The 16,497-nt window shown below is 38.6% G+C and overlaps 1 protein-coding gene across 1 annotated transcript; it reads right to left on the bottom strand.

Annotated features, from left to right (window-relative positions):
- Positions 1-2,675: 2,675 nt before the first annotated feature.
- lmx1a (LIM homeobox transcription factor 1, alpha) lies at positions 2,676-16,239 on the bottom strand. The gene is made up of 7 exons (XM_088004957.1): positions 15,781-16,239; positions 9,465-9,685; positions 7,294-7,463; positions 6,920-6,997; positions 6,479-6,563; positions 6,118-6,300; positions 2,676-4,731 (listed from the first exon to the last, which is right to left on the bottom strand). The coding sequence occupies exons 1-7, from the start codon at positions 15,957-15,959 to the stop codon at positions 4,589-4,591; spliced, it is 1,059 nt and encodes a 352-aa protein (XP_087861083.1). The 5' UTR covers positions 15,960-16,239; the 3' UTR covers positions 2,676-4,588.
- Positions 16,240-16,497: the final 258 nt, after the last annotated feature.

Raw genomic sequence — 16,497 nt, 5'->3', positions numbered from 1 at the left:
TGATAGGTTAGGTGTCAAGAGACACATTCTTATTGGTTAAAAATGAAACAAGTATTTGACTTGCTGAAACACCCCCAGCTTCTGGTGAATGCCATCATTATTGACACAGGAGGGTTTTCAACTAACTCAAGCTAACTCATTTGATTATTGCTATTATAAATAAGAAAACATTTTTTGGTTCTGAATATTTATGTCAGTGTTGCTTTTTAGAAAATAAAATAGTGAAACGGATTATTATTATTATTGTTATTATTGTTATTATTATTATTATTATTATTATTATTATTATTATTATTATTATTATATTTCATTTTTTTGTTAAAAGCAACAAATTCTTAAGACATTTGAGATTTTCACTCTGAGATTTTGCTCCAGTTAAAGAAAAGGGGGAAAAAAAAAAAGATTTATTAAACATTTTTTTGTAAATAATCAGGTCAAATCAAACAAACAGTGGTCCAAACAAAAAAAAAATATTATGGGAAGGAAGTAAGTCATGCATTCATCTGTTTTTCCTGATCCATTTGCATCATGCTGTTGATAAACCGGTAGTGAATACACAACAACTAGTTCACAGTTATGGTGTATAGACAACTGGTAATAAGACTTTCAAATCTGTGAACACTCTCTGTACACTTTTCTAAGAAAAAAAATCTGAATTTTAAGGCAAAAAATGGTATTAATATTCATCTGAAGTTAATTTTGATTCCTGGAGATCACCTGGATCTCCAGTTGGGTCTCCACCCTCAAATACCTTAACCAGTATTTGGGAAATGTTTTCTACTAAGCTAAGTTCACCAATATGGAAACCACTACAAAATACATTAATTAAATTAAATATTAGGTTAGAGGTACTGGAATCATTCTCTGGTAAATCATTAAATTGTAATTTAATTAAATAAATGTCAGTTTGGACAATTAATTTACCAACATGTAAAAAAATATTTATATAATTTTATTTACTGGAATTTATTGATGTGAAGTTGTCAAAGTTTCCAACTAAAACTGTACAGGAAAATAAAATGCCCTCATGTTTTTTTTTCTTTTTTTGTTTGTTTGCATTCTTTTTTAATCTTCAACAAACTTGCCCGTACCTTTCACATAAACCAATTTTAAATAACATGTATTAGGAAAGTTTTTATGTACATGCTGGGTGTCATCTGTTATCCACTAGGGGGTGCTGCAGCGCTCTACATCCCTCTTCTTCTCACAGCTTTGGTGCTGTGGCAAACCTGAAGTGTTGAAGCGTTAACAAAACAGCACAAAAGAAATCTATTTAATAATTAGGCAACTTTAAAGTCCAACTGCTTGCATTTGGATTTATTTAGTAGCATCAGAGTGAAAGGGTTAAAATGTATGCTTCAGATTTATATTTGTTTTAAAAATCATGTCATTTCATTTTCCTGTCACAACTAAGCACTACGTCGTGGTGGTACATTGTAGTCTGTGGCTGTAATGCGACACAATGTGAGAATATCAGTGGTTGGGAATGTTTCTGCAAGGTCCAATTTAATCATTGGAGCCTAAACATTTAATAGATAGACTATTTCATCTCACTCGAGCAAATTCGCATAATTGTTTCATGAGGTGTCTATTATTCAAATGTAGAACTGGACAAATGTGTTCTGTCTTAACAGCTCCCTGGGTTTTTTAGTGAAATACTGCAGCAGTTTAACAACTACTGAGGCAGCAGTCCCTTTACTGTCTAACAAGACAGTAAAGAGAGTTGACTATATTTGGCTGCCACATTTTGCCTGTTTTTATTTGTTAAAAAAAAAGAAAAGAAAAGAAAAGAAAGTGCAATAATTTGCCAAAATATATGTTTTCCTACCACATCACAATTGTGTGCTTTTCGGTCTGTCATAGAAAACGCATTTAAGCTAGAGGTTGAAATGTGTCACCACGTATAAAATTCACAGGGCCCAATTCAGCAGTCAGGAAGCACTTCCACTTTTCACTTTACACATGCTTTAGAGCGCCCTCTTCTGCTACAATAATTTTATGCCGTCACTTCACTGGTTTATTTGGTAGCACTGATAAGAAATGAGGGGAAAAAATGATCTGATCACACTAAACCACAACTGGGTAATAACAACAGCAGCACCTAAAACAACATTTTTTAACCCAAATTCCAGGGATTTAAAAAAATATTTTAGGTAATGTGATCACTGCTAACAACACAGCTAAGGATGAGGAGGCAGACAGCATTTTAATGTGGAAGGCATTTTGTGTTAGGAACATTTTCAGTGCTTGTTGTTGTAGATAAATTGTAAAGATTCTCCCAGGTGTATTCTTTAGTTTTTTCCCTTGTTTCTAGATTTTACTGTACACTTTATTGAGTGATAAACATGCTTGCTGCATGTATTCTGTTTTTGTTACATAAAACATAATTAATAGTTTGCAGAAATATATATGTTGTACAGTGAGCAATATTGTTGAAGCTAGATATTTACACGCATAGTTTGAACACATAGTTTTGACTCTCTGTGTTTTGCCATAATGACCATTGCTACATTTGGAAGAAATGGGGAAATGGAAGGACAGAGTTTGTTGATGTTGGAACTGGTGATCTTATTAATATGAGACTCTTAAGGTGGGGGGTGTGGGGGGGGGAGAAGAAAACAAGGACTTGTCAGCAGACAAACTGAAACTTTTGACTTTGGGTTGAGTGAATTTTGTGCCACTCAACCCAGATAAAACAGAGTTTCTGTGAGTAGAAACTGTTTTATCGTTGTTAAGTTTAAGGAAGCTTGATGCAAACCGGGATTTTATTTCAGCACAAAATTTCTGACCCAAATCATAAAATTAATAAGCATATTTACCAAATGTACAAAGGCAATGTAGGTACTTAATTTTTTTTTTTTTTGAAAAATATACTGTATATTAAAAAAAACTCTTGTTATTCTGGCTAACTAGGAAGAAAACCTCACAATCCTTATTGACCTAAAAGACAGTAAGAAACAAGTGTCTGTTTGTAGGTCAACTATTAACTATTTTAGCTGAAGCGGGTCACAGTCACAGTGTTTGCATTGTGTTTACTTTAAAATCAGACTGTGCAATTTATGATCTGCACAGATTCTTTTTTGTTGTACATTCGAGCTGCTACCCATTACTAGAGAAACGTCTTGTTGGCTGGTAAAAGCCTTTGTAAATGTCTTCAGGAAAGTGTGTGTATCTGTCTTGATGCTACAACAGCATGAAGCCAATTATACCAGTTAAAAGACAGAGGGTTTGTGGCCTGCAGCTGGCACAAGGTGTGCAATTAATAACCCACCGCTGACAGGAAACGGTTTGGCTACCATCATGATAATAATGAGGTTATTGCTACCTGCTGTGACTGTATGATCACATTTTATTTATTTGTTTTTTTTTAAATCCCTCCCCTACTGCTGGTAGCATTTAACGCCGTTCAAAACTCTCACAAACGCTGTTTTCTCTTATTCTTTTTGAACACGGACACCAGTTAACTCTTCAGAATGTGCCTTTAAAGCTAACGGCGTTGCTCCTCCTTGCACATGAGCTTGCATTCATGCAAATGCCAGCAGATACTTGGAGCAGATACCGACACAAAGGGACTCACACGAAGATATTCTCTGCTACACACTTCTTCAGCTCTCTGCTTGGCACCAGATCACCCCGCTGACAGACACTTAGATTGTTCCTGACCAATGACTTGCGCTCTCTGCTCTGCGAGGTCTGATTTCATAGTGGGAAATGTGAGACAAGTCCAGGAGAGGGTTCACGGCAGGGGCAAGGAGGCAATCCGTACAGTCGGGCTTCGTATCTTCACGTCATGCTGGGCATTCTCTCCTGACACAGCTTTCAGCCCCTCCGTTGTCTGGTGCCTCGTCTATTCTGAGGGTTTTCTCAGCCTCCCGTCCAAAGGATTGGAAGCATTCCAGTCGGGCACAGTGCCTGGGTGGTCCCACCACCCCACCCTCTCCCCTCGTCCACTGGAAGAAGGAGAAGGCAGAAGAATGTGAGAGGCACAATGTGACCGTTGATGAAGACGGCATGGATGCAATGCTTACCTGCCGCTGACCCATACAGCTGTGAGGGCTCCGCGATTTACAATCTACAGATCCAGGCCACGGCCAGGGGAAGAAGATCCACTGACCCATCATTTAGATGGGCCTGACAGGTGACGAGGACGGACTGACCTGCATGTCACCCAAAGAATCTTCTCACAAAAAAAAAATAAAAAATCCGGCGTATCTTGGATGTATTTTTATTATTTTGAATGAACAGTGAACACGCACACATTGTGAGAATAAATACAAATACATTCCGAGGTTATTTATGTACATGAACTGAAGGGGTTTCTGACTAACCATGAAAAGTGAGGGGAACGGCACCATGCGCGGAGGGTTTATACGCTTTCTAGACATTGCGCTGCAAATGGGAAATGGAGAGCATTAACGGAAGCGATGTGACAATGTTTACCAAGAATCGAATATGTTAAATTACATGGCATCACAGTGTACCCATCTCCCCTTCTGAAATTGTACATGTGTTGACCTAACTAGCCTGGGGAGATGAAAATGTGTTTCCAGAGTGGATTGCAGCTTCTCCCTGAGCCTGAACTCCACCCTCAGGAGGTGAAGTATGAGTCCTGCATGGAGTAGAGGCAGTCAATGGGAGTGAGTGGGGACGATCCGGCCAGAGAGAGGCAGTCATTGTCAGCAACATGGCACAGAGACTCCGTGTCTATTTCCCCATACAAGCCTTGAAAACCTGCGAAAATACAAATTATTATTAGGTTAGCGCATGTAGACTTGACCTTTCACTTACAAGAGCCGACTGTCACACGAATGACTTCGCCAGGCTTGTTATGCAAAGCAAATGTCTTACCCATGACAATTTAAAAAGACATGTTCGCATCGATACATGTTGAAATTCTTCTAAAATTAACAATCTCATGTTGCTCATTCATGATTAGTCGTAACTTTCTAGTTAATGTTTCAGACTGAATAGAATGAATACATCGTTGAAACAGCTGAATGTGAAAACGTCAGTGGGATGAACGTTGATATGACTCTGGATTCAAGATTGTGGACAAGTTTTGGAACTGAAACATCACATTGGTATATTTTAAAATAGTGAATAAAACTATATTCTTCATGGTGTCCAAATAAACCACAAGAATCCAATTTCACCCAATCAGCCAAGTTTTATTTTTGATATTTTACATGTTGTTTATGCTATATTGTTCCTCCAGAGTAAATAGAATGTAGAATATAAATCTTCTAAGATGGCTCCATGTTTAAGAGGGAAGGTAATAATATTTTTATTGTCTTTTTTATGTTTATTAAAAACACTTTACTAGTTAATTTGAAGTTAATGTACCGGTAGTCTAAAACACACCTTAGGATAGTAAAATCTACAGCAAATTACATCAATTTCCAGTAAATCGTCACTTTTCCATTTGATGTGGCATTAATTTGGGATGATTAAAGGACTTTATGTAATTTTTTTTAATAGCAAGAAAGTTGAAGGTCCTTTGTCTTTGAAGACACAATTATATATCTGAGTTAAATCTTTCATCTGAATGTCTGAAGCACAGTATTTTACCGCAGAGTCAATAGTCTGGAGTGGCCAGATGAAATTGACTGTGACTTTATACATACAGAGGAAATTTTCATTCACTGACTATTAAATGTGACTCCTGCTCAGACACAACCAGAATAAAAACAATGAACCAGTGATAATAAACTATACCATATTTATCAAACGAACTTGTCTGTGCTTGGGGTATCCCTGCTGATGTGGGAGCCGTAAGCAGTGGCTTATGTTGCTTATGCATTGTGCTGGCTCAACAACAACCTTCTAACTTTTTGGAAAACAGCCAAGCTGCAAAAATAATCCTGTTTTTTTAACAGGGAGGTAACACAGATTCTGATATGAAAAAAGAAAATAAGGGTTAAAAAAAAAAAAAAAAAAAAAACAGAAGGTGACTTGATTCCAAATTCTAGGTTTCGCACTGACATGTGAAATTTCAACAAGCTTAAATTTTAACATTTACAAAATGATTTAAATGCACTCTCACTTTTCTTTCTTTGTCAAATTACAAAATGCTTTTTCATGAAATAAAACAGGGTTTAATTTGCAGAGTTCTTTTACCGTAAGGGTGCATGTGATCCCCTGGCATCTGGGGTGGAGTCAGGCCCTGTCTGAAGGGGTCCGTGTCCCAGTCCTGCTGCTCCAAAGAGGTGAGCCCCATCTGCTGCTGCTGCTGCTGCTGAACATGGGCGAAAGATGGCCCCATGCATTTTGCCTCTGAACCTAAACTGCCACATGAGGGCACTGTAGAGCACAGAAACTCAATGAAATTGTTTCATAAAGCTGATTGATAAGATTCTTCTTTAACATTGATGTGAATTTGTTACATTTGCTCTTTTTGTAATCTGTGATTCAGTTGATTTTACTCTTAATCCAAATTGTGAGTAATTAAAGTCACAAGTGATGAATTGTAAGGTTTTACGTCTGTACTCACCTGTTGAGAGTTCACACTGCTCCTGACTGTGTTGCTGCTCCTGCTGCTGTTGTCTTCTGGCCAATTTCTTCATCTAAACAACAAACGTCCATTAAATTAAATACCAAAAAAAAAAAAAAAAATATTTTTTGCTCTGTGTCACGTGACTCAGTCGCAAAAATATTAACAGTGAAGTCAAGAACATCTGTCATTGAGTGAGAGAAACCACACATGAGTCCACTTTGTGAGGAAATATTAGCTCTAATCTCCAGTGATCTCCCTGCAAGATGTCATCAGCTTCCTGTATAAGGAGATAACTCGGCTGATTTCCACTCCGGCTCACAAAGTCAGTGCAGAAAGACTGCTTTTATTAAACGTGCATGTGAGATTGTGTATGCGTGTGCGTGTGTGAGCGTGTGTGCGTGTGTGTGTGTGCGTGTGTGTGCTTACTTTAGCTCTCTGGTTCTGGAACCAAACCTGCACAACCCGGACACTTAGGCCTGTTTCTGCTGCCAAGGTCTCCCTTACCTTGGATTAAGATTCAGGTGGGAAGCAGAAAAAGTTATAAAGCAAGGTTAGAAAAGTACAAAACAGGAGGAAAGATAATTGTGCATTTGAAGGTTAAAAAGTTTGTTTGCTCTTACAAGGGTCAAATCATAATGACGCTACATCTTAGATTTATATGAGGTAAATCTGCTTTGTATCTTTACAACTTCCTTCAACTTCCTATTATGAAACAAAAACAAAACAAAAAAACCCCACTGTGTCACTGAGCTGTGATGAAGTCACTTGCCTCTACTCTGTATAAAATCAAAGCGCGTTACCTTTCGGCAAGGTTTTGATGAGACCTCAAAGGAAGCCTTGAAGGTGCGTCTCTGTTGGGTGGTCAGAATAGTGCGAGGTCTTTTGGGACGTTTGGTTTCTGGATTATCTGCAACGCCTCGCCTCTGTGTAATCCGCCCCAATTCCTCCTCTTCTTCATCGTCACTTTTACCTGCTGGGCCAACGTGACAAGGAAGACATGCAGAAATTAGACCTGGGAAACATTTTACCAAGCAAAACCTAGTTGTGTAATTTAATATGTACAGCAGATATAATGCACCTGGATGAACATTTTAGGCTTTAACAGCATTTAGTCCTGATGATCTGTTCAAATCAGCTGATTGCATCACTACTTTTATTTTTCATTCAGAATTTCACAGATCTTACTTGATTTAAATAAATAAATACTCACAGCACTGTCACTTTGTGTAGTACTAAATAAAAGTAGCGTTCCACTACAGTTTTTACACATTTTTGTCAAAATCATGACAACTCAAATGTCTTGTTTAAACCATCCAAACTGATGCTTAACTGTTAGGTGGAATAAAAAGGATGAATTATTTTTCAGTTTTACAAATGAAAACTTTGATGCTTATAGATAAAATCCGGTGCAATCAATTTCTTTGATTGATTGTCACCCAATTGATAAATGGAGACCAGTTTTGTGCGCGTCTGCCTGTGTGTGTGTAAAAACAACTGCTTGTTCCAGTTAAGAAATAAAAAATAAAAGACAAAAAATATAGGGAAATCAAAAAAAAAAAGAAAAAAAAAAGTTTTGAAGCCGCGTAAAACTAGGGGAGGTTATACAACGATACATTAAGGTTTAGACATCTTACAGAGCGCTGTTCAATCCGTCATTTGAAAAACAAATTCAGACAGAGAGAGAGGAAACAGTTAAACAGAGAAGCAGCCAAGAGACGTGGTGGAGTTGTGGAGCTCTGCAGCTCAGGTGGGAAAATCTACACTGACAGAACAACCAGTGGTGGTGCACGCTAGAAATCTGACCACTATGGAAGGTTGCCAAAAAGAAAGACATTGCATAGGAAAAAAAAAATCATAGGAGGAGCTGTCTGCTGTTTACCACCAGCTATACATGAGACACAGCAAATGTGTAGCAGAAGGTGCTCTGCTAAATGAGCTTTTCCCCTAAATGCAAAATATTTTGGGAAAAAAAACATTTTGTGTGTGGGAAAACTGAAGCTGGTCACCACTCTGAACAAACAAAGCTCATAGCGACAGCATCATGCTGTAGGGTGCTTCTCTTTACATTTGGGTGTCAGACCTGTTTTAAGTGAGCTCAAAACAGGTAATAATAGCAAAAACCAATTGTTTGTCTAGTCACATTCAGCAAAAGTAGGAAACTGTTGTCCAAAACTGATTTTTGCGATTTTGGACGACAGCACTTAGTTTATATGAACTAATTAATCATGTCTGAACGAGGTTTGATTCACATAGGATTAAATATGAATTTCCTGACTTAATAGTAGTTGCAGATTTTTATTTAATGTACTTTGCATGAAAACTTAGTGTGATTATTTTGAAATCACATTGTCTGCAACAGAAAATATATATATATATATATTTTAATCAGTCATCATATCTAACAATGCATAAGGCATATACACATCAGTTTTTTTCAGTGCATTTCTTTTGAGAAGTTTTTGATAGGAAATGAATCAGGTATCGCTCTAAAGTCAGTGGGAAAGCAGCATCAGTTTTAAGCAAAATAATATGTTTCTGTTTTTATTCACATTATATGAAAAAATGGGATTCTGTCTTATACTTCTCAATAATCAATAGAAATACTTACATCTGCTTTTTATTTAAAAAAAAAAACTGTATTCATTATTGTAAAGGAAGCAATGCTATTGGTCTAACGGCGTTTTAATTATTAAATGATGATTTATTTCTCATCTTAAAATGTTAATGCATAATTAATTAAAGCAAGCAGCTCCTAAATATTCATACACAAAACATTTCTAATACTTACACATGTAGACCTAAATAAATGATCTCATAGTCTGCTTTTCGAAAGGGCTGCTATGTCAGCTGCTGCCTGCTTTAGTGAGCTACACAATTTTGAGCAAACAACCCCCAAAGCAAGAATAAAGAGCACGTATGTCATTAATAGTCAGTGGAAGAGAAGCAGCATCAAAGAATTCAGATTGTATACCCGTATCTGAGGACGCTGGACTCGCCAGACACTGATGGTAGTCCTCTCTGGCACACAGAAGCTGTCCCTCCCTGAGGACACAGCGGTCTCCAGTCTGCAGGCGGCAGGAACAAACTTTGCAGGTGAAGCAGCGCAGGTGGAAAGCGGCGGCTCCTGCTCGCATCACAAGCTCTGCAGGGGAGATGGCCTCCGCACAGCCCCCACAACGCACTGCAAACAGACTGAAGACAAGAAGGTGTGAGTAGGCATAAGTATTGGACACTCAACCAGCCATTAGGGTAATGCGTTTGTTTGCTTTAAGTTCTCAAAGACTTTGTACGCCTCAGTAAAACGGCACTTCATGAGAAGAAAGTACACTTTCTTGACCTGGAGAATGTTGCTGAGTCTCGCTGTCACTCAAAACCGCAACCAGCGCCTGACTTCTCCCCTTTCCTCCTCCTTCCCCTCCTACCCCAAAACCGTTTAGACACATACCCTCAGTGTGTCGGGTGTGTATCTTAGCGCCTGGCAACCAGAACTGGTGGGCTCAGCCCCGAGAGACTGTTGCCGTGGCTCCGACTGCTGTGTCCGAGGCCGTGCTCCTGGGGGCCGGAGAGAAAAGGCTCTCGGCAGGCCATGGCTCCAGGCTGAGGGGGGGAATCAGGTCTCCTGGTGGGAGAGACTGAGCCGCTGGTCCCAAGAATTATCCGTGGAATTATCTTTAAGTCTGCTTAACCAGAGTCGGACAAAGGCAGAGCCGGCCCCCGAGCAGCGGGACCATTGTCCTCCAGTTGGCAAGGCCACATTTTGGGTCTGTCACGCAGGATGATGCGTCATCATCCTGGAGCTGGCGTTTGTTTCCAGACCTGACTGGGTCACCAGACCAGGCAGTGAGGAGGCATGAGAAAGTGACAGCTTTACCCCCTTTTTTTTTTTTGTTTTCATCTAAAATACGGCACTTGCCCAACAAGGAGAGAGAACTGGGTTTTATACCTTTTTTTCATACATAAGATAAAGAATGCAAACAGAGTCAAAGCGCTTTTAGTTTCTTTAGTCGTAATTTTCCTAAGATAAAGCAAAATGCATGGCAAATAACATAATAATGATTAATGTCCCAAGATTTGCTACAGCTACTAAACGACAATAATCGTGTATGTTTTATCATTTTGTGTGTTTTGGAAGCATGCTTAGGGTCAACGTTCATGTCGTAACCAGGTTGCAACTTCCTGCTTGATGGCTTGACATGTTGCTTCGATGCTGTTCTTTCCTCCTGATGTAATCTATTTTGCGATGCGCTTCAGATCATCCTGGAGAAAAACAATCCACAGCACGATGCTACTACAAACATGTCCGTCTCTTGGACACAGAGGCATTTCTTTCCTGAATGGTGTGGCTGGACAGTCCTGTATTTTATTTATTTATTTTATTTTATTTTTTTGTTTCTGCATATAATTGATCGAACAGATGAAAGCAGTGATTCCAGGCATCTGTGAATTGTACTCCAGGGTTGGCTAATTTCTTTTGATTTTTTTCATGATGCCAGAAGGACCTGCTGTGTCTCAGATGTTGCTCTAAAATACACTTGACATTATGTTTAATCCTTAGGTTGAGAATACACCTATTAAAGGCTTGGAAAGTCGTTAAATCATCATCTAGACTTCCCTAAATTGTTAAAGCAAATGGTAATGTCAGTGTTTGTAAAAAAAAAAAAAATTAATTTTAAAAAGGTTGCATGAGTTTAGCATTTTAGCAGGTACAAATAGATTAAGCTAAACACAGGCACATAAAAAGACATTACGTTTTATGAATAATTTTGGGAAAGTTTATTTTCTTAGGTTTTCTTATTTTTCTTTAAATATCCAGAGGAACATGTTTTTTTATGTAATATCAAACACATTTATGATTTACATTTTTCTTAATATTCACAAACCAACTCAGACCAAAAATAAAGACAAAACAAACACTCATGATAAAGGACCCCTGTCGAGTGGTCTAGAGCTCCTACATCCTAAAGGCAAACATTGCTGAGACCTCTTAATGTCACTCTGGAAACGGTGAATCCCAGCCCCAGAAACTCACCAGTCGCCCTACTTGACCCGTCAGAGCCGTACGGCCCTCAGCGTTGATGGTGTGGGCTTTAATATGGCCAACATACCATCTGTGGTATGTGCATTCCTGTGGTGACACGAGGTGAATCACCCAAATATATCAAAGGACGTGTGGCTGAGGAAATACCCGGAGTGTTTGCGGGTCTCTGGGATACACTGAGCCGATCTCTCCCCGTGACGCTAATGATAGATGTCAGCAGAGAGCAAACTGCGGGCATTAATGTTTTGGAGATCATTTCTTGTTTCGAGAATCGCCGTTCCATTACAGGCCCAGTCCAGCTCGCCCTATTAGCCCTGGTTCTTTTAAGAGTCAGTAATGCAAAGGCAAGAGTACCTCAAATACTTAGGCAGCAGCTCAAGATGTTTAATATTTCAGAGTTTCCGCTGACATGATTGGCCCAGCGACTCGGCCGGGAGAGCGGGAACACTCAGTCACGCTGGATTAAGACCAATTAGTGACATGGTGGTTATAGAGAAATAAGTCAGCAGAATATTATTCTCCTCCATACCATTATGGGGCACATTTAAGGTGAACACACCGTGTAAGAAAAACAAAACAAAACAAAACAAAACAAAACAACTAAACTCTACACTCACTCACTGTTCTTGCCATGACCTCAGAAGCTGACCTTTGGTAGTGGGGCAAACAGACTGCAGGTCTGCTGGACATGCACAGATCCTGTTTCTGGATCAGGTTAACCTGGATCCTCTGCTGAACACACACAGCAACATAGGACACATATCAGATATGCATCTTCGGGTCAAGTGCACCGCCCGTCACGTCGCATATCTGCAGACCAATCTGCTGTCCACTCCACATGCCCACTGAGCCATTTAGGTAATATATATACTGACAGTCCAACCAAACTAAACCTCCTGTTGTCTGACAGGATTTATGTTTTAATAAATAATACGACAGCTTGTTGCATGTAGTGTATCATATCATCGACGCCGGTCAGAAGAACAAATGTAAGACTAATTTAATTAAGTTAATCCTTTGGTTCTTAAATGTAACCATTGAAAGAAAAGCGATCAAAAAGTTCACATGTTCTTCACACCATCTGGATTTAACCAGTGATCATCATGAGCAACATATTACTGGTTGGATGCAGCATGTGCAAGTCCAGATAAATGAAATGATTGATGTATTTTATTTTTTAGTGTGTGTAAAATTATATTGTTCACACTTATTTTCTCCAGCAGGTACTACATGTTAAAAACCTTCAAAAATGTGTTGATGTCCCCACTCTGTTTCAGCCTGGGTCCATCAGTTGTAATATTATGGTTTCTCGAAACCAGAAAAAATCCAAATGAAAATGTTCCAGTTTAAAATCATTAAGTCACAAATCTAAAAATATTGTATTAGGACATTTTCAAACCATAAACTTCTGGATAATTTTTGCAAGTTAGAGTGAATCCCAACTTTCAAGTCAGTAATGAGAAAAAAAACAAAAAAAACACGTTAACTAAAGACACCATGTGTTTATGCATTTATTTAAAATTACATTTAGCATTCCAATGCAATGCATATGATGATTAGTAATTTTTTTTCCCAAAAGCAATAATACTGTTTTATTTTGCTTAGCAATAAATGTTTACATTTAATTTAGTTTACTCTTTAATTGCTTGAAAAGTTTGTATGGTTTTTACAGTATTTTAATCTTTAAAACTCAATTATGAACTGGTTTAAATTGGCACTTTATTAAGTAAATCTTCCAACACATTTGCTCTACTTTTTACTGGTTCATGATGATCTTTTTTTTCTGTCAAAAGAATACAGAAAAAAAAAATTAATATCCAAATGCTATCCCTAAATTTAAAAAAAATGGTAAAAGGCAGTAATAAATACACGAACAAAAAACAATTTATATATATATATATATATTTATATATATATATATATACATATATATATATATATATATATATATATATATATATATATATATATATATATATATGCAGAGAACACTATCATTGTCTTATAACTCCTTATAACTCCATTCAGCCTCCTAGCACACTCTGGCTGCTCTCACAAGCACAAAGGAAAACATGATCCAGACAGAAGATCCTGCATGTGCTTAGAGACAAATGTTGTCTCAGTATGAAAAAAATCACACTAAAAAAGTGGCACCGTTTGTTTGGTGAGCTGATTCTGGCACACAACACTCAACGAGGACAAAAGCAGTGCCCATGTGTGTCACCCAGACAGGAGGCTGGGGGTGTGGTGAGGGTCGGCAGGGGGAGGGGGGTTTTCAGAGGTGGAGCCTTGGCACCAGGCCTCCTGCTAATTGATCAGCTCAGATATCTCACGGTCGACTGGACCTCGTCCCATTGCTCAACACAGGGGCTGCTGCAGGAAGAGATTTCCAGATGCCGCTGCGCATATCGCCAGGGCTCCTGGAGCGCACTGTCCCCCAAAATAAGTTCACACCATCCTCACCGTCTCTCTGCAAGGGATGCACCAGACCTTCTGACATATGGCTCTGCTCTACTAATTACCTCTTTGCACTGCTCTTTGGTTCTGAACTGTTATAGCCGCTCATCACATGGAACTGTTTGGAATTTCGACCAGAATAATAGTGTTGAACCTATATAAAATTGCTTTCTTTTTTTTTTTTTTACATTCGTCTGGACTACTTTTGTTGGGACAACCTTTGCCAAACTGGAGCAAAAATAATATGGGCTAATACCTTTTGGGTGGATATATTTCCTCTTGTTTGGGTGAGAGCAGCTTGAAGGAAGACTGTGGCGACACGTAAGTGGGAGAGAGTACGGTCACTTTTTTTTAGGGAGGTGTGAGAGGTGGGGAGGGGACCATATGCTGTCCCCAGCTTGCATTTGCCACGCCAATGGCCCCCAACATCTTAACACATTTTGACAATGTGTCAGCTGAGCTATACCCCTGGTTGTGCGTGAAGGTGTGATGGTGTTATTGTGCATGTGTTGTCTGTGATCATGATGTACCATAAACAATAGTTTCCTTACATCCTTTCCCCGCCCACCCATCCACCCACTCTGCAGTCACCTTGTTCTCTCAGCTCGCCAAGGCCAACTTTCTTTAAAGTCATGATGCAAATTTAAAAACCCTTGCAAACTCAACCACGGAGATTTGACTACACTGCAAAAATGGAAACTATTTCATTGAGTCTTTAGCCTCTGTTTCTTACTGTTACACAAGCATACGCCCACCAACACATGCATTCTTCGTCAAGGTCAAGATGTGGACAAGGATTCTTTTGTGAAAGTCAGACTAACATTGGGATAGTGAGTACGTAAATGGGCACCAAAGGAAAACATTGCACTTGCAAACTTGCTTTAACTCATAGGTATCCTATTTTGGTATAAAATGTTATACACGGTTTCCTAGCAAGTATTCATACCGTTTGGGGTTTCCATGCAGGGGACAGAGTAAAAGTGTAAAACATGGTGCTGTGGTTAAATCAGATCAAGACTGGACTTTTTTTAACCAGCATTGTACATCCCTACTGTGATCAGTGGTGGTGGCAGCATCGCCCTTGGGATGTTTTTTCTTCATCAACAGAAAAAAAAACATCTGAGAAATATCTCAGAAGTGAAGATGGAGGGACAAAAACAGTGCAAAACTTGAGGTGGAGTTTGACAAACCAGAACAGCAAAGTTAAACATAAAGTCAGAGCTACAATGGACTCGTTTTAGTACAAGTATAAAAAAGGTTCAATTCTAAGGTCTAAGTTTGGACTTAAATCGACGAAAAGGCTTAGAGACTAATGTTTAAAGAAATTCAAAATGGCGGAAGAAGGTGAGCTGGTTTGCAAAGAACGACAGAAATACCCAGACGACTTTTGTGATGATCTATGAAATAAAATTCCAATCAAAAATATTTTTTAAAAACAAACACAGGACGAAGTTCAAGGAGTTGAGAATACCTTTGAAACTGTTTCCTGCACCTTGAAAACTCTGATGCATTTTTATGGACGCCCAATATCATTTATAATGCTAATGTGGGAAATGAAATTAATCGAGTAAAAGTAATTATCCCTGTATAATGAGTAATAGTAGGTTACTTATCTGCTTTGAACCAGAATGGTAAGAGTTTGTCTGGCGCTCATTGAAAAACTCTAGACGACTGAAGATAATGTCAGAATGAGGTTTTTGGTTATAGCATGGATGTCTGGTGAAGTTGGAAATTGTGACTTTTTTTTTTTTCTTTCCACACTAAGAAAATATCATAAAGTTTCTGTACTCACTGAGCATAGTCCCGCCTGCAGAAAAGTTTCCGGTCCCGCAGAAAGCAGGAATTCCTGAGCGGGTCCCCGCACGCCGCGCACCGCACGCACTCCTCATGCCAGAGGCCATCACTGACTCTGAGGAGAAACCTGTCTCTGATCGGCCGGTGGCACCCAGCGCACACTGCCTTCTGATCCATGCCTGCAGGGTTCCGAGGGGGAGCTCCTTTGACGAGCGGGCTTTCAACTAAATCAGCGTATCTGGGAAAAAGAAAAAAAAAGAAGAAGAAAAAACTAATTCAGATCGATGCACCAATCATCACTTGGATAAAATGCTTGACTGCAATAAAATTTCCGTAACGTCAGAATTGCGTTTATTTTATTTTATACGTGTCTGCTAATTTCAATACTCACCACAAAGGCCTTGAAAAGACATATTTTTTGAAATATTACGATAAAATAAAGAAATGTTCACATAGCCGTTCTCTAAGCCTATACGATATGGTAGAAACTTTATTTATTTTACTTTATTTCTTTTTTACTTTTTAAGAAATTTAACAGACATAAAGCACTTTCAATAAACTTTTGCCACTAATGCTCTGAGGTAGAACTTACAACAGTATTACAATGACACACATTACCTGTGATATGCGAATTTCTCTTAAAGGAAAAAAAATAAAAATAATAATAATAATAATACTTTGGTTCACAAAGTCCCACGTCTTGTACGGAGCATCT

This window comes from Poecilia mexicana, unplaced genomic scaffold (assembly GCF_051168715.1).
Source record: "Poecilia mexicana isolate PSO_F unplaced genomic scaffold, ASM5116871v1 scaffold_4, whole genome shotgun sequence".
Lineage (NCBI taxonomy): Eukaryota > Metazoa > Chordata > Actinopteri > Cyprinodontiformes > Poeciliidae > Poecilia > Poecilia mexicana.
This window is presented reverse-complemented; position numbering and strand designations above follow the sequence as displayed.

Coding starts and splice junctions, on each gene's coding strand:
- lmx1a (XM_088004957.1), bottom strand. CDS start 15,959: ATGGATCAGAAGGCAGTGTGCGCTGGGTGCCACCGGCCGATCAGAGAC. Junction 6,564..6,919: donor TCCAGAACCAGAGAGCTAAA/GTAAGCACACAC, acceptor TTTGTTGTTTAG/ATGAAGAAATTGGCCAGAAG. Junction 4,732..6,117: donor GGATCACATGCACCCTTACG/GTAAAAGAACTC, acceptor GTATTTTCGCAG/GTTTTCAAGGCTTGTATGGG.